A 25540-nucleotide genomic window follows, 5' to 3' on the forward strand; every position below is an offset into this window, starting at 1 on the left:
TTCCTGAGTGGGGATTCCTATAACCCTTTCCTCATACCCAGACCTCAAGTTTATAACCTAGATGATGTTGAGAGATGACATCTTAGACAACCAGCACTCAACCAGGCAGCCTTTCCACTCAAGTTCATGTAGTAGACAGACAACAGATAAACAGGAGATTTTACTCAACACAAGAAAAGGGGAAACCAGAAAAAATGTGCCACAAGCAAAGTCAACGACTTGGTGCCTGAGAGTGTTTCCTCCGGAACCAGAATGCTAGTAACTAGTCCAAATTTTGCAGGACTGCCACCAGCCTCATCAGTCCAGGAGTTATATAGGAACGGTCAGCTCCAGCCATATTCCCCAAGGATGGTAAAGTAGAAAGTCCTCCACACAGAGAGATGACCCACTGGGGCCTCAGTTTAAACTCTTGGAAATGTTTAAACTCTCAGCTACAGGTCACGAGGCTCCAGCACAGACGTCCGAAACTCTTCAAGGCAGGTTTCATGATCAGAGGGACGGATCCAGCTCAAACAGGTTTCTAGGTACAGGGGAAGAGACCTGGAGAGCAAGAAGAGTGACGCCTAAGAATGAAAGACTGGTGGAGGATATGGGCAGCCATATCCTCCCTTGCATTTCTCACTACCCCCAACAGGTCCAAGGACTCCAGGACTCCAACTGCCCTTCAGCCCGATGCCAACATGCCTCATCCTCACCATGTAGCATCTTTCTGTGGCAGCTTAGTTTGGGCCTCCAGCCTCCACCAGAAAGCAGTGGCCTCATCCCTCCGATCCAGCCTCCTCAGAGTCTGAAGCAGGTGAATGGAAGCATCTCGATTACCTGTAGCCCCACCCCAGAGTACAGAGTCTTAGAACTTGACATAGCTTTAGGCATCCTTTTATAAAAAGGAAAACTGAGGCCTGGAGAGGGGAAGTATCTTGCCTACATTCGCACATGGAAGCAGAGGTAGATCATTCACAATTTGTCCTATCCCAAGGTCTACTATCTGCCCAGTACAAAGGGCTCAGCTGGCCCTGCTCCTAACTAACCCATTCAGTACATTCATGGTCTTTGTGAGGACATTAGGGAGACCAGGAAACTCTTGGGAGCCCTGCATACACGTGTGTATGTTTGCATGTGCACACCTGGGTATATCCCTAGGTATATACAGCACAACCCCATTCACCCCTCCTATCTGGGAACACCACCCTTGTACTTATGCCCAAGTACCTCCCTTTCCAGGCCTCACCATCCTTGCACATCTGGGCATAGCCAGCATCATGCAAGTATACATACCTGGGCACATCTGCACACTGAGGAGGAAGTCCTGTAGGGCTTTGGTATCCTGGCCACGGGCTACCCATTCCAGTCCTCGACTAATCAGGGCGGCTGCCCGGAGCTGCTGCAGTGTCACATCTGACTTACACCCCTGCTCACAGTTGGAAGGTGCCCCTGGGGACCACTCCTAAAGTCAAGAAGTGTCTTCCCAGCCTCACAGTCACTAAACCCCCAATCCTCCTGTTTCTTCTTGTGTCTGGAATTCCCTTAAATCCCCTCATGAGTTGGGACACACGGAAGGGGAACCCACTTCTACCACCACCACCTCAGGAGGTAAGAGGAAAATTGAGAGTCTAGATCACCTTGTTCTTTGTCCTTAGGTGTGGCCCGGAAAAGCAGCTCCAGGCACCTGAAGTAGGACATGGAATGGGGAGAAGAGGAATTAATCTCAGAAACTCTGGCATGAGTAGGTGAGCATCAGCTCACCTTGGGACCTGACCATCAACTCAGTTCCCAATCAGAAAATCATCCCTCCACACTTCCCCCAGCACCCTGATCTCACCAGCTAAATTCACTAACTGCTTCTTTTTGGGATCCCAGCTGTACCCAGGCCTGGCCCTGAAGCAAGTGAGTGGCAGAGACCCAGAGTGGGCAGTGTGGTAGATCCTTGGTTCCTTTTCTGGCATCTTTCCACAGCTGGGACATCTTGGGTAGCAGAGATGATGTGCGACTGAGCAGCTCCTCACATACGGTCAAGGCATCCTGAGCTCGGCCTGCCTGGATCAGTGCTGCCGCTGCCTCCAAAAACACCTCAGGCATACAGGGCCCTGGGGGGGAGGGGGGTGGGGAGAACTGGGGTGGGAGGAAGAGGCAGTGTCTTGAAGAGGCATGAGCCACTATCCCCAACCTCTTCACCAGGCTCTGGTACCATGCAAAGACCTGGCCCTCCAGATTAAACAGATACAAAAGAAAAACAGAAAACAGCAGTCCTGCTCTACTGCAAAGAGGACCCCAACCCTTCCACCCCATTGCAGAGAAGCTTAAAAACCCACCCCATTGCAGAGAAGCTTAAAGACACACCCACCCTTGGCTCCGAGCCATCCAGCAACAGGGCCAGCAGGTCCAAGTAATGCTCTGCAGCATCTTCTGCCCTGAGGAGTCATAGCCCATGAGCCACACCTTAGGCCCTAGCAGTGCCTTCCGAGGGTTCCAATGAGAATGTTCTCCCTTAGCTAACAGAGGGATGCTCATAGGCCCTGAGGAGTAGGGGGAATGGTGGGGTCTTGAGGCTCCAACTCTGGTTCAGTATGAATCTACCCCAGTTACAGAATGGACTGTATAGGAGACTTCAGAGTTTCAAAGATAGAAGAGATTAGTGTCCAGGTAAACAGTTCTCAGTTCATGTTCAGCAATAAGGTAGGAGGCTGAGGAGTGGGGACCGATGTCCTACCACTGCCTCATTCATCCCCCAACTCATGAGAACAAAAGCAAAATCACACCCCAGGGGACACATCAGAAGTGGGAACAGGAGCTCAGGTGAGCAAGGGAAACCTCACCTCCCTGTCTGTAGGCATCGGCTTGCTAACAGGTGCTTGGCCTGGCTCTGGGTGCCACAGTGAAGGGGTGAGGCTGGGTCAGATTGTGGGAGCAGCAATTCTACCTCAATGAGAAGCTGAGGGGCTTCAGAACTCTGGGTGACACTCAAGGCCTAAAAGAGACAGAAAGAAGAAAGTATATCTATAATCTGTGGGAACCACACTTATTTATATGTGTATCTTGACTAGTCAAGTCACCCCAATATAAGCACCTCAGCAATCCTCCACCTCATATATTCACCTGGCAGTTCTTTACCTCAACCAGCAGCTCCAGACTCTCCAGCTCTGCTGCTGTGTCTCCCAGTTGCTGATATAGCCTAGAGGCCTCCAGAAGTGGAGGACCTAAGGCTGATCCACCTTTCAGGGCTTCAAGTAAGTACACCAGTGCTCTCTGTGGATTTCCCTAGATGGGTAGGAGGACACAGGCCTCAGCTGCCCTTACAAAGCAAAGTGCTATCAATAATGCACTTTGCCCGTGGTTCCCCCAGCTGACCCTAGAACTGTCTTTACCATCTTACGGAGACAAGTCCCCAGTGCTGTATACACCTGGACCAACACAGGCCGTGGACACAGACCTGAGGCCACTTCATGCAGGCTGCTTAGTGCCTTGGGTAGGTTTCCTATGATCAGTTCTTGGAGACCTGAGGATCACACAATCAGGCTGTAAGCTTAGAGAGGCCCATAGGGCAGGGGTCATGATGGGGAACAAGAACCCAGAGAAGTTCCATGAAGTTGAATGGGATATGACAGAGAAGGTATGAGTCCTGAGAACCCCTTAAGGAGGGAAGGGATCAGTCAGGTTGCTAGCTGACCTTGGCGGTAGGGAAATGCTGTCAGAAGGACATCCCTCAATCCCTGGGCATCCTGCAGGATCAATGGAGCATCAGATTCCTCAGCTGGGGGACTCCAGGTTTTTAGATGCAACAACAGATCCTCAGAGGATCCACTCTGGGAAGAAAAGGACAACGAGAGGCTCCAAGCCCATAACCACTCCCTCTTCTCCTGTATCAGTTTATCCTGGCTGGACATTGAGCTCAAGGGATCCCCCAATTCTAAGAAATTGATGGCTGCAGGGTAAGAATAAAGAGAGGAAGAAAACTCTGGGGCAGTGATGATCTATTCTAGTGTGCCTCCTTACTCAGAATAAGCCCATGAGGACACAGGGCAAGGACCATGTTTGCGTTACCAATAAGACTAAGGCTGGGGTGAGGTGGCTCATGCCTGTAAATCCTATCACTCTGCGAGGCTGAGGTGGGAGGATCACTTGAGGTCAGGAGTTTGAGACCAGCCTGAGCAAAAGTGAGACTCAGTTTCTACCAAAAATAGAAAAAATTATCCAGATATGGTGGTGAGCACCTGTTGTCCCAGCTACTCAGGAGACTGAAGCAGGAGAATCGTTTGAGCCCAGGAGTTGGAGGTTGCAGTGACCTTATGATGATGCCACTGCACTCTACCCAGGGCTACAGAGTGAGACTCTGTCTCAAAAAAACAAAAACAAAAAAAACCTAAAGCTGGAAGGTGACTTCTGCAAGGTCACAAGAGCCCTAATGTTACCCAAATTCATTAAGCTGTTTTTAAAAATGCTACCAACAGAATCCTCCCAATGAGGGACCAACCAGGGCAGGGTCACCCAAGAGTCCCTAAGAGAACCCAGGTTTTCTGACCACCAATCCAACAGCCTTTTCAGTACATAAGGACACTACTGCAGCTGTGAAGAAGAGAGGAAGGAGGAGAAAGGAAGGAGGAGACCTTCAGCTCCAGGTCATTTCTCCCATTACCTGGCTGCCATTCAGGGACTGCAGCAGCAAGGCCAGGTACCTAAGATGGTCAGTGCTCAGCCAGAGGGCAGCCTGCAGGCCAGCAAGACAGTGCAGGGCAGGAAGCAGCTCCGGCAGAAGGGAAGAAACATGGAGAACGGAGTCCCACAGCTCCCCCAGCCCTCGTTCCAACCTTGGCCCCAACTGCTCCTGGGTCTCCAGCACTGTAAAGTATGTACACACAGCTTAGGTGGGACCTCATGCTCCATCTCCCCACACTCTCTGGCTTTCCTCCTCTGCAGGAGCCCAAAGGTCACAATCATACCTCAACCTGGTCTGAAGATTACAGGAAGGATCAGGGAATGGTATCTCTCTCCATGAAGGTGACAGATTTGGTTGCTCCTCCCATCCCCCTACCAGAGCTTAAACCCAGACTGATGCTAGCAGGGGGGTGGGAAGCAATCTCTGGTATTCACCTCTTTCTAGGCCCCGTTGGATAGCCTGAGCCTGATCTTCAGTAAAACCCTGGGCCACGCTTGTCTTCAGGATAATGAAGTTGCAGGTGACAGTAAGCTCCAAGGGCAGAGCAGGAACAGCTGCAGGAAGCCCTGGAGCAATAAATGCTGGTCTTACAGATGGCTTCCTCATGGAATATTCTCCAAATAAGATCCCAAGCCAGAGATCACCCCACTCCAAAATGGCCTCAATAAAGAACCTACCCTTTGCACAGAGAGTCTGGAAAGGGCAAAAAGTTCTCTAGATCAGACCGTCCTGGAAACCACTTCTTCAAATGCCACTGTGTGTGTTTGTGTGTGTGTGTGTAAGGAGGAGGGGGATTTGCCTGTACAAAGACAATTGCACGCCAGTCCTCTCTGTGCCTTAAAAAGGACTCCCTAGGCCGGGCGCTGTGGCTCACGCCTGTAATCCTAGCTCTTGGGAGGCCGAGGCGGGCGGATTGCTCAAGGTCAGGAGTTCAAAACCAGCCTGAGCAAGAGCGAGACCCCGTCTCTACTATAAACAGAAAGAAATTAATTGGCCAACTGATATATATATAAAAAAAAATTAGCCGGGCATAGTGGCGCATGCCTGTAGTCCCAGCTACTCGGGAGGCTGAGGCAGAAGGATCACTCGAGCCCAGGAGTTTGAGGTTGCTGTGAGCTAGGCTGACGCCACGGCACTCACTCTAGCCTGGGCAACAAAGCGAGACTCTGTCTCAAAAAAAAAAAAAAAAAAGGACTCCCTGACCGCTGAGTAATCACCAAAATCCTAGGAATGCAAAAGAGGAATTGGTCTCTGGCTGTGGAAGAGGGGAACTGACCATCCTGGAGAGGCCCCTGCTTACCTTGTAGACTATGGAGGAGCTCCCTAAGCCCTTCCAATGCATCTTGAGCCAACTGCTGCCGCCTCAAAGACAGACTGGAGTCCTGAGCCACCTGCCAAATGTGGAAGGGGGTGTCACTGATGATCAGTCCTTTTTTCTCCCCTTGTAGCAGTGGCAAGGAATGCATTTTCCAGTCATTTCTCACTTTTTGGTCAAACTCAGCTCCCTCCCCCCCATCAGCTGCGATAAATCTGCAAAGCCGCTTTCTGGGATCCTGGGCTGCAAAGTGAGGGTCTCAGCAGCCGTGTTACCTTGGCCTGCCGAACGAGTTGGTCATTCTTTTCCCTCCACAGGTCCAGGCAGTTGGGGCCCTGAGGCATCTGGTGCGACATAGTGGCCGAGGCTTGGGCTGGAACCTGAAGGAGGCTTCTGAAGGGTGACGCTGGACCGCGGAGGCCTGCACCCTAGAAGGGAGGGCTTGTGCACTTCCGCACCCCGCCGGGCTCCTCTGCTTCCCCCTCTGGGTCCCAGCCCGGCCCGGCCCACTCTTTCCAGGAGAAACGGGACGCTCTCTCCCCGCTGCCCGCCCCGGCTCCCAAGCTCGCCTCTGGTTGGCCGGGCCTGCCAAACTCTCGGCTGCGGTAGGTCCTCTTCAAGAGTTAGTTCCCGCGGGAAACTGGGGGAAGAAACGAGTCCGAGTCCGGATCGACCAGAGAGGTAGGCTGAGGAGGACTAGAGGCAGGGGCGTGTGTGGGTCCTGGTGTCGCACTGCTAGCGGAGTCTACAGCCTTGAGAAGGGTTGGCGGGAGCCGGTCTCGGTACTAGAGTCCGTGCTCTGCCTTTCCTCATCTGTCCGGGTTTCTAGTTCCAAGAGGACCGGGCCGCGAGGTGCATGCTGGGAGTCGTAGTATCGGAGAGCACTACGCGCGGCGGGGAAAAGCACGACCCGGGCTGGACGTGGCTCCAAAGGCACTGCCTGGACACAACGGGCCATCCTTTTCTCCGCTCGCTTTCAGTACCAGCGCGCTCACCACTGCCTGCTCAACCGCGCGCAGTCTGACTGCTGCCAGCGCGGCTCTGTGCATGTGCATCCTGCACTGCTTAGAGGTACTTGCCCAATCTTTTCAACAAGTGGAGAAAAGATAATTGGATATATGTATACAAAAAGAAAGAAAAAAGAAAAGAATAGAACTCGACCCTATGCCCTACATACATAAAATCAATTCAAAATGGAGCACAAACTAATTATAAATGCCCAAAATACTAAACTTCTAAAAGAAAATGTAAAAGAACATCTTTACGACTTTGGGTTAGCCACGAGTTCTTAGACGCAATAAAAGCATGAGCAAAAAAAAAAAAAAAGTTATACTTCATTAAAATTAAAAACACTGTACTATAAAGACATCATTAAGAAAAGTCAGGCCGGGCAAGGTGGCTCACGCCTGTAATCCCAGCACTCTGGGAGGCTGAGGTGGGCAGATTGCTTGAGGTCAGGAGTTCGAAACCAGCCTGAGCAAGAGTGAGACCCCCGTCTCTACCATAAATAGAAAGAAATTAATTAGCCAACTAATATACATAGAAAAAATTAGCTAGGCATAGTGGCACATGCCTGTAGTCCCAGCTACTCGGGAGGCTGAGGCAGCAGGATTGCTTGAGCCCAGGAGTTTGAGGTTGCTGTGAGCTAGGCTGATGCCACAGCACTCACTCTAGCCTGGGCAACAAAGCCAGACTGTCTCAAAAAAGAAAGAAAGAAAAGCCAATAGTAGGATATTTGTTTGTACTTTCAGACGGGAGTCTGCCAACTTCATCATTTGCTGGCAAATTAATAAATTCTTTCCTTTTCAAAAAAAAAACAAACAACAACAACAAAACAGGCTCTTGGATGAATGTGCACATTAGATTTATAAAAGAAAAAAAAGATAAAAAAAAAAAAAAAACAGGCTAGTTGCTGTAGCTCACACCTATAATCCTAGCACTCTGGGAGGCTGAGACGGGAGGATCGCTTGAGGTCAGGAGTTCCAGACCACTCTGAGCAAGAGAGCCCCCTGTCTCTACTGAAAAAAAAAAAGAAAGAAAGAAAAGTCAGGCTATGCCTGTAATCCCAGCACTTTGGGAGGCTGAGGCAGGAGGATCTCTTGAGGCCAGGAGTTCAACACCAACCTGGGCAATTTAGTGAGATCCTATCTCTACAAAAAATACAAAAAAATAAGTGCGCACCTGTAGTTTCAGCTACTTGGGAGGCTGAGGCAGGAGGATCCCTTCAGCTCAGGAATTCGAGGTTATAATGAGCTATGGTTGGGCCACTGGACTCTAGCCTGGGTGACAGAGTGAGACCCTGTCTCTAAAAGAAAAACAAAAGTTAAAATACTTTAAAATGGTATATTTTATATTATATGAATTTTACCTCAATTTATTTCTTCTCATCTATTTTCTTTTTTTTTATTTATTTCTGTAGATCTCCTCTGTGGTCAATTTTATCTCAATTTTAAGAAAGAAAAAGAATGAAATGCGAATATATGCTGCTATATGGATGAACCTTGAAAACATTAAGTAAAAGATACCCATTATAAAAGACCAATTATATGATCCCATTTTTATGAAATGTCCAGAATAGGCACACATAGAGACAGAAAGCAGATCAGTTGTAACCAGGGGCTCAGGGGGCTGCAAGGTAATATCTAAAGGGTATAGTTTCTTTTGGGTTGATGAAAATGTTCTAAAATTGACTGTGGTGATGTGACGGTGGTACAACTCTGTAAGTATGCAAAAACCATTAAATTGTACACTTTATTTTTTATTTATTTATTTTTGAGACAGAGTCTCGCTTTGTTGCCCAGGCTAGAGTGAGTGCCGTGGTGTCGGCCTAGCTCACAGCAACCTCAAACTCCTGGGCTCAAGCAATCCTGCTGCTTCAGCCTCTCGAGTAGCTAGGACCACAGGCATGCACCACCATGCCCAGCTAATTTTTTTCTATATATATTAGTTGGCCAATTAATTTCTTTCCATTTATAGTAGAGACGGAGTCTTGCTCTTGCTCAGGCTGGTTTTGAACTCCTGACCTCGAGCAATCCACCAGCCTCAGCCTCCCAGAGTGCTAGGATTATAGGCGTGAGCCACCACGCCCAGCCTGGTTTTTAAGTCTTCGAAGAACAGAAGGACCCATGGGTTTGTTTTTGTTTGTTTGTTTTTTCAGATAGAGTTTCACTCTGTTGCCCAGGCTAGAGTGCCATGGCGTCAGCCTAGCTCATAGCAACCTCAAACTCTTGGGCTCAAGGGATCCTCCTGCCTCAGCCTCCCAAGTACCTGGGACTACAGGCACATGCCACCACACCCCGCTAATTTTTTCTATTTTAGTTGCCCGGCTAATTTCTTTTTCCTTTTTTTTTTTTTTTTTTTTTTTAGTAGAAACGGGGTCTCACTCTTGCTTAGGCTGGGCTCAAACTCCTGACCTCAAATGATTCTCTTGCCTTGGCCTCCCACAGTTCTAGGATTACAAGCGTGAACCATTATGCTTATCCCATGGTTTTAACATCTGTCCCATCTTTCAGTAGTCCTAGCTTCTCCTGTCCTATTCAAACTTCAAATCCCAGTCCTGACACCTCTCCAGGGCCTTTCCCTAATTCTTTTGATGGATGTCTCCAGGAGGATCTCATGCTAGCACTTCAAATATGACACAGGAGAGGTAGGATGAACAGAGGACACAGGAGACATACATGAGAAGCATTAGATCCATGCAGTTTTGGCTTCAAGTCAGGAATAATCAATGGGACCAGGTGGAATGCTGTGTTATATGGGCAGGTAGGTCTGATAAAAGGTAGCACAGGTTGAGAAACTAGGAAGGCTTTCACAGAAGTGAAGGGCAAAGGGTGTTCTAGAGTGAAAGGACACAGTGGAGGGGACACAGTACTTACTACTTGGGGCTCTAGACAGTGAAAGTCTACGTGCTCCATGATGCCTGGGCTTGTCTTTTTGCTTATCAGCCAAAGCATATGAACTTAACAAAATGTGCTGCATGGCAAAGGAAAATGGCAGGTGGGATCATAGGAATGATTTGGGAAGAGGTAGGAGCAGTGAATTCAGAAAACTCCAACCACTTCCTAAAGGTTCTTAGGTGCAGCCAGGCTTGCCTAAGACGACTTATCCCATCTGTGCCCGGTAGGAGAGGAGCATGACCCTCCCCAAACCACTACAGGATGGTGGGGGCTCCCCCACATCTCAGACACACATATTTACATTATTATTTTATTCCATTTTGAGAAATATCCCTAGTCCCTCAGATGCATCCAAATCAGGAGTTAGGGATCAGGCACCACTGTGATTCTGAATTATAAAATAATGAAGTCCCAGAAGTCAGTAGCTTCTGGCTGCATGGTGGTAAGAGGTATGGCTGAGCCTCTCTTACATACCATCCAGCACCTGCACAGGCCAGTGCTTCAGCTCTCTCTGTAGCCAGGGGCCAGCAACCATACCCTAGGCTACCTTTGCTGGGCCAAAACCAGCTGCCTGAACCAGGAGCTCACAGCACCATCCACTCGCATCACCAAAGCTATGCCCAGCAGAAGTCCCACGCTGCTTACAATGAAGCCCAAAGCCTCAAAAATGAACCTGCAAAGAAAAGTGGAGAATCTCAGGAAACAGAAAGTATCCTAGTACCTTTTCCCTACAGAAGCAAATCTTGGCCACCCTGGGTGTTTAGGACATTCATACTTTGCTCCAAGCTTCTTCCTCCCCACCACATTTACTTCTCAAGCAAATGTACTCACTTGGGGGCAAACACTTTCCAGACCATGAGATGCCGGCGGAGGATGGAGGCTGCTAAGGTACAGGCCAGAATCTAAATGAGAAGAGGAGGGACCAGGTTACTTGTGAGGGAAGGAGGAAACAGGGAAAAGGGAGAGTTGCTATAGGCCCCTATGAAAAATGGGAGGAGGAAAGTAGTGCATGTCAGTGGAAAAAACCCTAGCTAGGTGTTAGGAGATGCAATTCTTGTCCTAGCTCAACCACTGACTCACTATGTGACCTTGGGCAACTCACTGTCTATCTGTGTTGCTAACACTCAGGCTCTGCTTCCTAGGGTGGAAGAAGATGTCAGCGCCACATCTGCTTTCTAGGGAAAAGGAGAAGGAAGATCTATGACCAGAATTTGAGAAAAAATCCTGGCCATTCCCTCAGCTTTTCCAGTCTGTCCACTGATGCAGTGATCCCCAAATGCAAATAGCAGTGTACAGATCTAGGTTATAGACAGGAAATAATCCAGGACCAGCAGGTTCAAGTCCCAAAGCTGCCATATGAGGCCATTGGGCTTGGGCAACCACTTCACCTATGTGTACCTCAGTCAAGGCTCTCTCCCAGGGTTTTTGAAAGCATGAAAGAATGTGACAGACACACATGAGGAAAGGTCATTAACTCTCTGATCTCTCCCCTACACCCACCTGAATGCCAAGGACAAAGAGGTACTTGAGGCCCAGCTGCAGCAGTGCTGCATTGAAGTGGTGAGGTGCATCCCTGAGCCGCATCTCCATCAGTGGCTCCTCCTCCTCCTCAGGCCTGACTCTGGCCTCAGCTTCGTTCCCTGGGGGCTGCCGCCTCTTCCGCTGCCCTTGACTCTCACACAGGAAGGGCCAGAGCAGGAGCAGTGGGCAACCTACTGCCTCGGGGGAGGGCAGAGCTAGAATCAGTGGAGGACCCTGGAACCAGTCCACACTGGTCCCCACCCACCCTCGTTGGCTTGGGTTCCAATTATCCTAAACCAAGAGCTGCCAACAACCCAAATAACCACATCTACATTCAAATCCAGGGGTTTCCACAAAGCCAGAGTAAATAATGGAAGCAAGTGAGGGGTGAGCAGGTACCTGCAAAGAGAAGGTGGGAGGCAAAGGTGTTGGCTCCCACTAGCAAAGCAGGCAGCCAGGTAGAGGAGCCATGACCCTCTGGGAATCCCACAAAGGCTGCGTGCCAATGGATGGCTGGAAAGACAGGCTGGTGGCCTGTGGAGTAGAAGGTCTGTGTGGCCATGAGGGCCCAAGCTAAGACTGCTTGCCATGGCACAGTGAAAGGACCTGGAGGAAAAGATAAGCCCCTTTACAGTCACATCTCATTCCCCAATCCATAGCCTACTGCCCCACATTTATATATTCCTACTACTTCAGTGCTAATTCTCACACACTCACATGTCTATCACCCCAACCTCCTCACAGTCAACACAACAACTCTAATTCTCTCTGGGGCACAAAGCCCCACCACCCTGATCTGAACCACATTGTGGTCAATCTATCTCAAATACACACAGCTCAATATGCCATTATGTATTCATAATTCACCACTTCCATCACTGGAAAATCAGGAAATACGCTCATGAAGATGCAGCATTTCCACAAGGAATCTTGGAGGACTCCTTGTCTTCCCTCTCCATGAACCCTGAGAGCCAACAGGAGGGATTGATTAGCTTTGCTATGGCAGGTAAGAGAGAGGACATCAGGAAGACCTTCCCAACTGTGTGGGGCAGGAGACCCTGGTGTCAAGGTGAGGAACATGAGGAGAAACATCGCCCTGAAAATAAAAGGGGCTGAACTCACTGCACTACTGTCCTCAGATGAATCAGGGCTGAGATATATATTTACCAGGGGTGGTGATGGGTATCCCAGCAGCAAGCAGATGCAGGAGAAGGAAGCTCTGCAGAAACAGAAGCAGGAACACAAGGCTGATGCGCTCTGCATGCAATAGCAGAAGTGGGAAGGCCAACAGGGTGAGGGCTGTGACCATAGCAGCTGAGTAGACACTCCCCAACTGATAAGCAGCCACCGTGAGAGGACCCTCAGGTTTGGTCTTCTCTAGCCGGCCCCGGAACTCCTCCTGCATGTGTCGGTAGATTTGAGGGACCACGTAATTCAGGTCAGCCTGAGTAGTTGGGGGGCCTGAGAAGGGAGTGAGCACAGTCCTGGTCCTTGGAGCACCTGTCCCAGCCTTCACCAGCACTGTCACAGGCTTCCAGAGTAGCAGCACAACCCCTGAAACAGCCAGTCCTGCCACAGCCCTAGGCAGTACAACTGATGCCCCAGCAACCAGGGCCCGGAGACGTGGGGGTGCTTCATCTGCCCCCGAAGCCAATGCCCAGTAGGCAGCAGTGCCCAGTGCCATTAGGGGCAGTCCCCATCGCACAAAGAGCATGGGAGGCTCAGGACTCTTGAGATTACCATAGCGCCGAAGCCACAGACGTACAGCGGCTAACAGGGCCACCAGTGCCCCTACACATGCTCCATACCACAAATTCTTGGCTCGACCGCCTACCATAGATGCCAGAGGACTCAGCCAGGGAGAGGAGTGGCAAGCAGGTGTCTCTTCAGGGCAGCGATGAAAAAGCCCAGCTAGCCTTGTACATAAAAGCAACCCAACTCCAAGCCTCAAGGCATACGCCCCACTGTGCCGTGGGAGGCATGCTGAGGATGAAGAGCCAAGGCGAGGTACTGTGAGCAGCTTAGGTGGCAGAAGCTGGCCCTCCCAGTGAAGCTGGGCAAGCAGGAGCAAGATGAATGAACCCAAAAGGAAGGGGGTGGCCCTGGCCTCAGCTACAACAAAACTATCAGAGAAGAATGCTGCCAAGCGAAAGAGCAGGAGTAACAGGACAGATCCAGGGAAGGGAAGCAGCGTTGCCAGGGGCCTCTTGGACCCCCAGCCCGCCCAGGCTTTCCATAGAAAAGGGGGGAATGAGCTCATTGCAGCCACTGCCCCTAGAAGCACTGGATCCAGCTTCAGCCCAATAGTTGCCAGGAGTCCAGCATACACTATGACCCCAGCCAGACCCCAGGCCACAGGTATTAAGAGTAGAGGGCGGAAGGGGAAACCTGGGGATGTTGCCCACTGGGATGCCAGCAAGCAGAGAAAGCAGGCAGCAGCCAAGAGAGCAGCACCTCCCACCATGCGGACCAGAGAAAAACGAGCCCAAGACTCAATGCACATGGCCCGAGCTCCCCGCAGGAACTGCTGTAGCTCAGCAATCACAGTCCATAGTGTCGCCTCAGCCTCCCGGGGACTCTGCAAAAACCACTGGTAGTCAGCAGAGGCCTTGGAGAAGAGGTTCTGCAGCTGATGAAGCTCCTTAGCTTGAAGGTCCTGAGTAGCGGCTGAATAAGTGTGAAGAAATCGGGACACCTGGCAAAGAAAAGGTCAGAAGCCAAGGAGAACAGGTCAGAGATATAAATTGGGGTAGAGTCAAGGATAGATTTTACAAAAAGGGGTACCTGCAAATCAGTGCCCCAAACTCTGTGCAGGATGGAGGAATGGGGGGATGGAGGGGGACATAGCTATGGAAGGTGGTAATAAGACTAAACAAAGGAAATGGAATGGGTCATAATGCCCACCCTAGCTGTCACCTGGAATCCCAGCCCCCTTACCTACCTGCTGGGCATTGAGATGAAGAGCAGTGGCCTGGGCTAGAGCAGAGGAGTGGGGCTGGGAGTCCTCACCCCCTGAGAACAGCTCAGCCATCACCTCCCCAATGTTCCCAAATGGGATGGGTAGACCCAACAACAGGGCCAGCGTGGGCACAAGGCTGACTTGTGGAATCACCTCTGGCTCCTAGAGGGAAAGGACAGGGATCAATGAGTTCATCACAAAGTTGAAGCCAGTGTTTGGGATGGAAGACATAGGGGATTAGGTAGGAAATGAGAGTGAGGGATACCCATGATCATGGATTTAGGGGACTAAAATAGAGGGATCCATAAGGATGTTAGGATCTTGACATGGGCTAAATACTGGGAGACCAGATAAGGCACATCCCAGGCCTCACCTCTGGTGGGGCGCTAGGGAAGAGGGCTGTGGGGCTGTACAGAAACAGTGCAGCTGAGACCTCCAGCTCACTGTCCCCTCCATGGTCCCCATTCATGGTCATCCCGTGGTCCCCAGCTACCACCAGCAGTGTGTCATTCTCCACGCGCTCCACAAGTCCCCTGGGGGCCAAGAAATGTGTCAGGGGGTAGGGATGGATAAAAATTTTTCTCAGGGTCCCACTCACCCCAGCTAGGACTTACATTATTAGAGCCTAGACCTTTGGCAAAGAGATACCTCTTTGGCCATGACCCTGATGCCCAAAGCCACACACTGAGTTATTCTATATGGATGAGGCTCCAAGCTTAAGAAAAGGGCTGGAGAAGACAAAATTCAGCCAGGAAAGAGGCTTAAAGATAAGGACTTCTCCTGGGACCATATATCCTGAGATTCTCAGATACAAACCCACTCTCCCAGCCAATACCCCATACTCACTGGATCACCTGGTCCATCTGGCTAAGTTTCTTGGCCATTTCAGGGTGGTTAGGGCCATGCTTATGGCCACAATGATCCACACCCAGGAAGTGAGCAATCAGCACATCCCATTCACCACTGTCCACTGCGAAGGGGAGAACACTGAGCACAGGGGACTAAGGCCCACTCCTCAACCCCAGCCAGGCTTTGACACTCCTCTATGTTCAGGGATACAAGCCCATGCCATTACACCCATGGGAGGCTCAGAATTTGTGGACTAAAGCAGCCCTCCCCAGCTCCCAGTCTTAGGGACTTGGTGCTCTGGTCCCATGCTCACTGGTGGGGTAGAGGTGTTCCAGGATGCCATTGTCCACTGTGTGTAGGTCTCTGACATTGAAGGATGGGAAGAAGAAAGCTTGGGAGAAAGCTCCAGGGAAAAGGTCTTTCCAGGTATCATCTCCCATGAAGACTACACGCCTTCCTGCAGGAACATGACAGGGAGTCAAAACCTGAGCAGGAGTCAGGGCAGGGAAAAAGGAGAGGAGGACCTTTAAAGACTCATCAGAAATCCCAACCATGCACCCTAAGGCACAGCAATTCCTTTCAACTATTCCTTATCCTTCAGGGCCTAACATTTCCTACCAGGCAGATTCTCCTGACAACCATAATCCACCCAGACCTCTCACTTCTGCTTCCTACAAAATGCTCTGCTAATTCTCAGCCTCTGGCTATTTTGCTTTTTCCTAGTCAATGAGTGAACTGGGTCTGGATCACTGCCTCTCTTCTCCACACTTGCAAGGTGAGACATGTAACTTCTCTTCAACCCTCCCCTGCCCCTTTACTGAGGCTCTCCAAGAGTAAAACCAACACTCCATGCAGATTAGAAGCTTCACAAGGACAAAGCCTGGATCCCCTTTCCTTTGTCCCCCAATGAGATCCCTACATGCAGAGCCCTCATCTCTTTCTCCACCCCTGTCCCCCCCCCCAAATCTTAGTCAAGCATGCAGCTGGGCAACCAAAATTCTAGCTCTGTGACTTCTAAAGAAGAAATCTGACAAGGTACTCCTGGCCTTCAAAGGGGCCCAGACTGACCTGCGCTGGTGAGCTGCTTAATGAGATTGTCTTCCACTATGGCATGGGTGGCAAAGTTACTACCAGCATCGATAAAAGTAGGCAGTGAGCCAGTGGTGAGGGCCTTGAGGCGCTGCATAGTGGTGGTAGGGGGATCAACTTGAGATCGGTAGAGCCGGGCATGGTGGGGCTGAGTCTCGAGGATCCTCTGCAGGGAGCCTAGTTTGCCCAGGAAGGGTAGGGAAACAGGAGGCTCTCCGGGCATGTGTGAGTGCTGGGGCTGGGCAAAGTCAAATCGCAAAGCATCTATCAGCACCAACACAACTCGGGAGAATCGGGAAGCCATCCAACAGGCCCTGGGTTCCCCCTGACTCCCCCATGGCAGGGACCCAGGGCCTGGGGGCTCTTGGCAGGTGCTGTGGTTGGTGAGCTCCAAACGGGTGAGCAGGAAGCCACTGGTGAAGAGGGCAATGCCAGCATAGAAGAGGAAGCAGACCCAGGCCAGGAAGAGCAGCACTGAGATCTTCTGCATCCTGGTAGGGGCAAGGGGAGGAAATACATCATGATGGGGACAAAGAACCAGTGCATATTCTGGTCCCTGAATACAAAGCCCAGGTAGAATCTTCCTCTAAGAAGCCTTCTTGGACTTAAAGACTCCCAAAGCCAACCCATCGCAATGGTTCTGAAGTTGAGATCCCAGACTATGGGCATCAATCAACCTGGAGCTGATGTTAAAAATGCTATTTCCATGCCCCACCCCAAACCTACTGAATCAGGATCTTTGTAGGTAGAGCACAGGAACGTGCATATATATACCAGGAAATCCTAGTGCTGAAAAATGACAGTCACAAGGAAAACTTTATTCTAAGTGGTAGACTGCTATCTGACCAGTCGTTTCTGCAACTCGGCCCTCACTAATCTCAACGCCCCTAGGTGACAAGGGCTCGAAGCCGCCGCAGGGGAATCCTGGCCCGGCCAACGGCGCCGCCTGGTGGGGACCAAGGGGATGAAGGGGAGGAGTCCCACTCCGCTTCCGGGCAGCCAGGTTCTCCTGGAAACCTGAGGCACGACCTCCAGAGCGCAGTGGGGCAGGTGCGCGGTTGGGGAGCCGGTTGGGCCTCGCTGGGAGCCGGGTATCCGAGTGTCTCTGCCTCCTCCAATGGCTACCCGGCCTCCGCCTGGGAACCCTAACCCCAGTACTGGGCACGTCTGGCTGGGAACTTGGAGAGAAGAATCCCTTATTTTGGGTGAGGGGAGTGTGGGGGACTCTTGGGACACCCTGGCTCACCTGGAACGGCGCCCGGAAGTGCAGCGGCGGAGCCCGCGGCCTGGCACCACAGAGATGAGCGCGCCAGAGCGAGCGGCCCGCCGGGGCTCTATCGCCATCTGCCGGCTCCTCGGTGGAAGTTCGTCAAGGAGCGTATGGCTGGCCACAGAGTTCGATGGGGGGGGTGTATTGATTTAGGAGAATTAAGGGCAAGAGACCAGGCTAGAATTCAGGGAACCACTGTCCATTCATTCATGGTTAAGCACAACCTCAAACTTGACTTGAATCCTAGCTCTGCCAATCATTGTCAATATTGGGCATTACCTCATCTGTAAAATGGGGATAAATAATACTTTCTATCAAGACCTCCAATTGAATCTTACAACTCAATAGTAAAAAAAAGAAATCAAATAATTCAATTAAAAAATGGCCAAAGGATCTGAATAAGCATTTCTCCAAAAAAGACATACAAATAACCAATAAACACATGGAAAGATACTCAACATCATTAACCATCCGGGAAATGCTGGAAATAACACTTAAAACTCACTAGGACAGCTATAATAAACAAGACAGATATTAAGTGTTGGCAAGACTGTGGAGAAATTGGAACCCTCATACACGGCTGGTGGGACTGTAAAGTGGTGTAGCAGCTTTGGAAAACAGATTCTCAAAAGGTTAAACATTGTGTGAGCCAGCAATTTCATTTAAGAGAAATGAAAACATGTACAAACAAAAACTTGTACATGAATGTTCATAGTATCATTATCCATACAGTGGAAACCCAAATCCCCACCACTGATGAATGGATAAAGAAAATATGGTGTATTTATACAGTGGAATATTGTGGAAAAAAGGCATGGCGTGATGAAAATGTTCTAAAATTATGGTTGCGCAATTCTGAATACTAAAAATTACTTAATTTATATTTTACATGGGTGAATTGTGTGGTATGTGAATTATGTCTCAATAAAGCTATTCTTTTTTTTTTTTTTTTTTTTTTGAGACAGAGTCTCACTTTGTTGTCCAGGCTAGAGTGAGTGCCATGGCGTCAGCCTAGCCCACAGCAACCTCAAACTCCTGGACTCAAGCGATCCTCCTGCCTCAGCCTCCCGAGTAGCTGGGACTACAGGCATGCGCCACCATGCCCGGCTAATTTTTTATATATATATCAGTTGGCCAATTAATTTCTTTCCATCTATAGTAGAGACGGGGTCTCGCTCTTGCTCAGGCTGGTTCTGAACTCCTGACCTTGAGCAATCCGCCCGCCTCGGCCTCCCAAGAGCTAGGATTACAGGCGTGAGCCACAGCGCCCGGCCAAATAAAGCTATTCTTAAAAACAAAACAATCTTATTCTCAGAATAAAAGCCTAAGCTCTTATAGTGGCTCTATATAGCCCCACATACTAGCTCTCTCTTCCTCCTCTGATTCATCTAGCTGCCTGCCACTTCTTTGCTTCTTTAACTCTGTTCCATCCACAACAGCTCCTTTGCTCTTCCTAGTTCTAAGCCAGGCATGCTCTGCCTCAGGGCATTTACATTTGCAATCTCCTCTGTCAGTTTCACTCCTAGGTGCCCAAAAGGGTGCTCCCCTCACCTCCTTCATATCTAAGTTCAAATATAACATCAGTGAGGCTTCCTGGAATGCTCTACTTAATAATAAAGCTCCTCCCCAAAGTCCCCATCTCACTTCCTTTAATTTCCTCTGTAGTACAGTTGTACTACAACATCTGAAAATCTACACATCTTACTTATGGTTTCTTCCTCTCCAAATAGTATGGGTCAACTCATTGAGGACAGGGCATTTTGTTTTCTTCATTACTATATATCAATGCCTAGCATATCTTTGGGATTCAATATTTATCAAATGGTTAAAAGAATAAATTCTAATTCAGAATTATGTCAAATCATTCCCCCTTACCTCAGTTAAGGCCTCATCGCCCTCCCTAGGATCACTGAGGCTGCCTTCTTACTGTCCTCCCACCCTCCCATCTCTCCTTCATATCCCTTCTCAATATTGTAGCAGGTCAGCTCTATCTAAAACATTAATGTGATTACTTCAATCTTAAAAATCTTCATGGGAAGAAAAAACACTCTTACGGTTTCCTTACTACCCTAGGTATAACATCCAACTCCAGCTAGACTCCAGCTCCCTGTGATTTGGGGATGTGCCATACAGTCACATCCCCGTAACACCCTACCTTTCAGCGGCAGCAAACAACTCTTTGAATGTTCCAGCTTCTCTCAAGCAATGAGCCTTTGTATATTCTAATCCAGGCTCTAACTTGGTGAAAATCTGCTAATTTTTTCAGCCTGAGTTCAAAGGCAGAGTGAGCAACCCAGCTGCCCACAAACTGACAGGCTCCTCCCTACAGGATCCCTCAGCCATAACTTTCCTCCATCATAGCATCTATCATTTTCTTTTTTTTTTTTTTTTTTTTAGACAGAGTCTCGCTTTGTTGCCCAGGCTAGAGTGAGTGCCGTGGCGTTAGCCTAGCTCACAGCAACCTCAAACTCCTGGGCTCAAGCAATCCTCCTGCCTCAGCCTCCCAAGTAGCTGGGACTACAGGCATGTCCCACCATGCCCGGCTAATTTTTTGTATATATATTAGTTGGTCAATTAATTTCTTTCTATTTATAGTAGAGACGGGGTCTCGCTCTTGCTCAGGCTGGTTTCGAACTCCTGACCTTGAGCAATCCGCCCGCCTCAGCCTCCCAGAGAGCTAGGATTACAGGCGTGAGCCACCTCGCCCGGCCTTGCATCTATCATTTTCTATCACTGCCTGCTCCCTTGTCTGCCTTCCCTACCTGACCTTGTTTTCTATGAAAGCAGGGAGCACTAAGGCTCAGTTGTTTTTGCAACTAAGCTTGGCACATAGTAGACATCATTAAATATTTTTGAATGAATGAGTGAAGCATGTCCTTGATCCCTGAAGACCCTTTAAGCATTCAGCAGTAGTACCCTGTCAGGGTGATCCTCTTTGCAGTGAAAAATCCCCCAAAACACCAGCTTTGAACACACAGCCCCACATTTTGTAAGAGGGACTACACTCCCCAGCTTGCAGTTCGTAGACATGTTGTTTAATCCTTTCACCCTAACTCTACTGCTTCTCTTGAAGACAAAAAGGATAGTTTCTATTTTTTTTTTTTTTGAGACAGAGTCTCACTTTGTTGCCCAGGCTAGAGTGAGTGCCGTGGCGTCAGTCTAGCTCACAGCAACCTCAAACTCCTGGGCTCAAGCAATTCTACTGCCTCAGCCTCCCGAGTAGCTGGGACTACAGGTATGTGCCACCATGCCTGGCTAATTTTTTCTATATATATTAGTTAGCCAATTAATTTCTATTCATAGTAGAGACGGGGGTCTCACTCTTGCTCAGGCTGGTTTCGAACTCCTGACCTTGAGCAACCTACCCGCCTCAGCCTCCCAGAGAGCTAGGGTTACAGGTGTGAGCCACTGTGCCTGGCCAATAGTTTCTCTTTACATAAAGTTCAATCTTTCTCATGGAGGTGTCAGCTCCCAAGACCTAACAGGACTGGAGTATTGGAGTGAATATCCAAAGAAAATGCTGGTAACTTTCCCAACTTCATTCCCCAATAAAAGAGGATAGTTTCTGGTTCGCCATTGGTATGTTTATTACATGATTAAAGTTCAAATAAAAAAATAAAACCCAAAATCTTGGCAGGGAGGCTAGAGCCAGAATCTGGGAGTGCTGCTTCCCTGTCCCCAGACTCCCTGGCCAACCCCAGCTGCACTAACTCAGCTTGAATCGATCAAGTTCTTCATCAAGACTTGCATCTGTGCCCTGGTCATCTCTGCTGCTCCCACTGGAGACTGAGTCCTGGGCCCCTGGCATTGGGGCTTTGGTGAGGGCCCCATATACACCCATGGCCTGAGGAGAGGGACAGAGAGAAAACCATGAGGACACCTGGCAGAAGGGGCCACCCAACCTACCAATGGCTATAAGGAAAAAGGTGGCACTGGGACCAGGAAGTTTGGTTTTTCTTTCTTCCCTGTCTTAAGTCTGTCTTAAGAATGTATCTCAAGATTTCTTCATCTTCAGGGGTGAATGAATGGGGATGTCTCATTCTTAGACATTCTGTCTCTAAGGGAATGAAGGGAAGTCTAAAGCCAAGGTACTCTGAAGACCTCTATGGTATTAAGTGGCAATGGTGGTGGTGGGCACTTAGTCCCTGGCATTGGTGCTCTGTGCTGGGTTCTCAGAGAGCTCTAACCTGAGCCACCATACTGGTGACATCGCCGGGATTGGAGGGCAGTAGGATAGTGTTGGAGTCCTTGGCCAGTTTGGAGAAGGCGCTGACATACTGCTCCGCCACCGTCAGTGAAGCTGCTGCATCTCCATTCTGTGGCCACGGGGGAATACAATCAGATATGATAGACTTAGAGAAGAAGGGGTGGGGGGAGTGGAGAAGGGAGGACAGGTTCTCAGAAAGAGGGTCTATAAAGGATCATGTAATCCAATTCAATAGGGTTCACACTGGCAGGAACTCTCCTCAAGGGTAGATGAGAGAACCTCTTCCACTGTCAATTCCTGTCCTCCACTCCCACCCAGGGGCCTCTCACGTGTTGTGTCAAAGCTGCAGCCAGGATGCGAATAGCTTCAGCCTTGGCCTTGGCCTTGGCCAGAACTGCACTGGCCTCTCCTGGAAGAACAGAGAGGACAGAGTTTAACAATGAAGTCAGAGTACCCCAAAGCTCCCATCCCAGTACCCATGCCCTATTCTCCCCTCTACCTCTGCCCTCTGCTGACCTGCTGCCTGATTTATTTGTTCAGCCTTTTCTGCTTCGGAGGCCAGGATCTGGGCCTGTTTCTTTCCCTCTGCCACATTGATGGCCGACTCTCGGGTTCCCTCAGACTCTAGAACTGTGGCCCGTTTCCGCCGTTCTGCCTCCACCTGGAAGCCCCCATCAATAAGAAACCAGGGGAAACTCTTACAACAGACCTGCAACTACATCCATTACAATAGAAAGGGACTCCAGGTCCCCTTGGGACTAGAGCATCCTGAGGTCCTTTTCCAACCCCTCCCTTGCCCTGACCTGCATCTGCATGGACTCTTTCACTCGGGGTGGCACATGAATATCCTTGATCTCATAACGAAGGCAGCGGATGCCCCAGCAGTCAGCAGCCTGGTTGATGGCATCCACAATGCTGGCATTCAGGGACTCCCGTTCCTGGAGGAAGACAGGTGTAAGCTCCATAGCCTCAACCCACCTATCAAGGGCCTACGCTGAGAAGGGCCTGGGACTGATCTTGACGCGCAGAAAAGACTGAGTGCCAAGCATATGCCTTCAAATCCTAACTCTGGCTCAGAGCCACTTACCCGGAAGACTCTGTCCAGAGAGAGTTTGCCGAGCTCTGATCTCATGGTCGTCTGAGCCAACTGGGTGACAGCATACTCAGGGTCTTCCACACCATAGCTTGCCTGAAAGGGATGTAGATAGTGTAAGAAGCTTGGGTGTAGGATTTTAGTAAGGTGGGAAACTCAGAAGGCTGGATAAAGCAGGGGGCAGATACCTTGTAAGGGTCCATGATGCGGAGGTAAAGGACTCCATCAATTTGCAGAGTTACATTGTCTGCAGGAGCGGGAGAGAAAAGGAGGAAGGTCAGGCCTCTAGGTAGGTCCCAAATGGCTCTTTCTTCTAAGATCTGGATCTACAGCAACCATATCACAACAGTCTTGGAGCACCCCTGTCACCCGCACCCCTCACCAAGAGTCACAGCCGACTGCTCAGGCACGTTGATGACAATTTCCTTGAGACTCTGCACGTATCGAATCCGGTCTAACAGAGGGATTAAGATGTTCAAGCCCTGGGAAGAGGAGTCATGGGTTCTCAGAAGGATGGGGACTATGGAATTGGGATCTAAACTAGTCCTGGAACAGGCAGAGTGTAAACACATGGAACATGCTCAGAAAAGCAGCAGTTTCTGCCAAAAAGGAAGTCCTCAGCAGGCCGGGGTGTTACTGGTAGGGAAACCTAAGATAACAGGAACGTAAAACTAAGTCTCTGAATGGAAGGGAGAGTCATGAGAATGGGAGCCAGCAGAATAGCCATCTCTAGGCAGGCAGGTAGCACTGAGAGGATAGATGGGGAAGATCCCCAAGAATGGGGCCTGTGGGATGCTAGGGCAATAGGAAAAGGTGGTAACATGGGGATGATGGTCAGCAGCTTGGGCCCCGCCAGGTCTGGCCTGAGGAGTCCGGAGCTAAAGGTGTAGGCAGGCCTGAAGGCGGTCCCACACCCCACCCCCATGTCGTGAGGGATGCAGGCATCTGGATGGCCCAGGAGGGGCAGAAGAGATTCTCACAGGCTCCAGGATCCGGTGGAATCGACCCATTCGCTCCACTACCCAGGCCTCCTGCTGTGGCACAAACAGTACCACAGTGTTTCGAGGCAATCCAGAGGAGGCGCGACGCGGTGTGCGGCCAGAAGCCTGCACAGAGCCCTGAAGGAAAGACGAAGGTAAGCAAAGACCCTAGCAAGCCTGGCACCTCGACCCTCTGTACTGGAGGTATCTCCTAAGCCGCGACTCTCCAGGGTTCTTGGAGAGGGACTCACGTGGGGACAATGACTTCTGACCCCAATCCTCTTCCAAAGTTGGAATCCCGCCCCTTCCCAATTGAGGGACCAGCTGATCTCCGTCCCGACCCTTTGAAGAAGGTTGCCGCGCTCTCACCCTGAGCAAAAGGGCCCCAGTGCCCCGCGCAGCGCGCGCCAGCATTTCCCACTGCCGCAGCGACCTCCGGAACCAACGAGACACGGGGCAGAGCGGTCGCTCCAAAAGCCAACACGAGCCTTTCCTCTTGCGGTTCCACTCCCCCGGATGTACTTCCGACCGTCCCTGCCCCCATTCACACTCACCCAATCAGCGTTACTTGGTAGAGCGTGTATCAAATTGTTCCCTGGGAAACGTAGACCTTCAGGAGAGGGCCCAGGGCTGGTCCTTATTCTAGTTCTTGGTGTTCGAGCCCTAGATCTCGGGCCAGATGGCCGAAATGGAGGCTACTTTCCGCGTGCACGTGACCCAGAGACACTTCTCACCAAGTTATTTACCCCCATCCGAGACTGAGTTTACTCTTCAGTGTGTATAATTGCCCCCATCTGTCGCCATAGCGACCAGTGGATTGGAGCTGACTGGTTGCCATGGTTGCCATAGTGACATTATCTGGTAGTCCTGCTGTGTTGTGCCCAGCCCTCCCACTGGGGACTGACCCCAATCCCGTTGCCATGGTAACTGGGCCTAACATTGCCCGGTGATTGGGCCGAGGTTTTCTCCTCCCTTCTTTTCTCAAGGCACCACAGCTCTTTCTGTCTCTTTCTAAGCGGTCTATTAGGCCTGGTCCCCTTGTATAGACTCCAGCAAACAGCCTCAATGTTCAACCTCGTCTGGAGCATGTCACCATACGGCACATCCTTGAGACCTGCAATAATCACCCTAATTTTACATGGGGCACTGAAGTTCTGAGGGGTTTAAGTCATCAACAGGACTAGTATTTATATAAGAATCCAGATCCACATTCAAATAATTCAGCTTCTATGGCTGAACTTTACTCACTCTCCAATCCCCTCACTATCTAAAAAGAGCTAAGACCAGGCCCCAAGGGCTCAGGCCTGCTGCCCCCTTTCTAGGAGAAAGGGCAGAGTCCCAGCTCCAGTTAGGCTCTCCATCCCCCTTCGTATCTTCTCCCCAGCAGAAAAAGTAAAGCTTAATTCAAGTTTCCAAACAAAAATTTATTCTTTCTTTTTTATTTATTTTTTCTAGAAAAAGTACCAGGTACAATTTTTTCCTGTTTTTCTCATTTTGTTTTGTTTTTTCAAGTTTCAGCAAATGCTTGTTCCCCTCAGCCCAGCCCCAGGAGTCAGGACTGAGGCTGGGTCAGAGTCTGGAGTGGGAATGGGGTAGTTGGGAAACACATGACTGAGTTTGAGGGGCGCCCCTCACCCCAGCTGAGGTAGGTGGGTCAGAGTCTGGCCAGGTGAGAGGAGGGACCCAGTCCTTGGCCCTGACTCTGCCCCC

The 25540-nt window shown here is 50.1% G+C and overlaps 3 protein-coding genes across 8 annotated transcripts; all 3 read right to left on the bottom strand.

Annotated features, from left to right (window-relative positions):
- Positions 1–147: 147 nt before the first annotated feature.
- FANCG (FA complementation group G) lies at positions 148–7250 on the bottom strand. Of its 4 annotated transcripts, none has more exons than XM_012770074.3 (14): positions 6242–7238; positions 5952–6042; positions 5086–5217; positions 4631–4833; positions 3665–3800; positions 3363–3493; positions 3094–3255; positions 2814–2965; positions 2342–2408; positions 1820–2109; positions 1620–1666; positions 1276–1431; positions 696–819; positions 148–540 (listed from the first exon to the last, which is right to left on the bottom strand). In XM_012770074.3, the coding sequence occupies exons 1-14, from the start codon at positions 6320–6322 to the stop codon at positions 432–434; spliced, it is 1881 nt and encodes a 626-aa protein (XP_012625528.2). In that variant the 5' UTR covers positions 6323–7238; the 3' UTR covers positions 148–431. The 4 variants fall into 4 exon arrangements, 3 of the variants coding, with proteins under 3 accessions (XP_012625528.2, XP_012625530.2, XP_075864934.1); XM_012770076.3 differs by having other exon boundaries at positions 3109–3255; positions 6242–7233; XR_012922111.1 differs by lacking the exon at positions 148–540 and having other exon boundaries at positions 1276–1381; positions 6242–7249.
- A 2908-nt stretch (positions 7251–10158) lies between these two features.
- PIGO (phosphatidylinositol glycan anchor biosynthesis class O) lies at positions 10159–17873 on the bottom strand. 2 transcript variants are annotated; one of them, XM_012770072.3, is made up of 11 exons: positions 17527–17873; positions 16260–16771; positions 15505–15648; positions 15189–15312; positions 14716–14875; positions 14325–14504; positions 12551–14078; positions 11783–11989; positions 11363–11577; positions 10694–10764; positions 10159–10535 (listed from the first exon to the last, which is right to left on the bottom strand). In XM_012770072.3, exons 1-11 carry the CDS (start codon positions 17622–17624, stop codon positions 10406–10408), a joined length of 3369 nt encoding a protein of 1122 aa, XP_012625526.2. In that variant the 5' UTR covers positions 17625–17873; the 3' UTR covers positions 10159–10405. The 2 variants fall into 2 exon arrangements, with proteins under 2 accessions (XP_012625526.2, XP_075864932.1); XM_076008817.1 differs by having other exon boundaries at positions 13838–14078; positions 17527–17855.
- Positions 17874–21112: 3239 nt separating this feature from the next.
- On the bottom strand, positions 21113–24389 carry STOML2 (stomatin like 2). Of its 2 annotated transcripts, XM_012770068.3 has the most exons (10): positions 24200–24340; positions 23831–23968; positions 23233–23332; positions 23039–23097; positions 22845–22946; positions 22561–22695; positions 22274–22418; positions 22087–22166; positions 21738–21866; positions 21113–21394 (listed from the first exon to the last, which is right to left on the bottom strand). In XM_012770068.3, the coding sequence occupies exons 1-10, from the start codon at positions 24242–24244 to the stop codon at positions 21257–21259; spliced, it is 1071 nt and encodes a 356-aa protein (XP_012625522.1). In that variant the 5' UTR covers positions 24245–24340; the 3' UTR covers positions 21113–21256. The 2 variants fall into 2 exon arrangements, with proteins under 2 accessions (XP_012625522.1, XP_075864937.1); XM_076008822.1 differs by lacking the exons at positions 23233–23332; positions 23831–23968 and having other exon boundaries at positions 24200–24389.
- Positions 24390–25540: the final 1151 nt, after the last annotated feature.

Source organism: Microcebus murinus, chromosome 12 (assembly GCF_040939455.1).
Source record: "Microcebus murinus isolate Inina chromosome 12, M.murinus_Inina_mat1.0, whole genome shotgun sequence".
Taxonomy (NCBI): Eukaryota; Metazoa; Chordata; class Mammalia; order Primates; family Cheirogaleidae; genus Microcebus; species Microcebus murinus.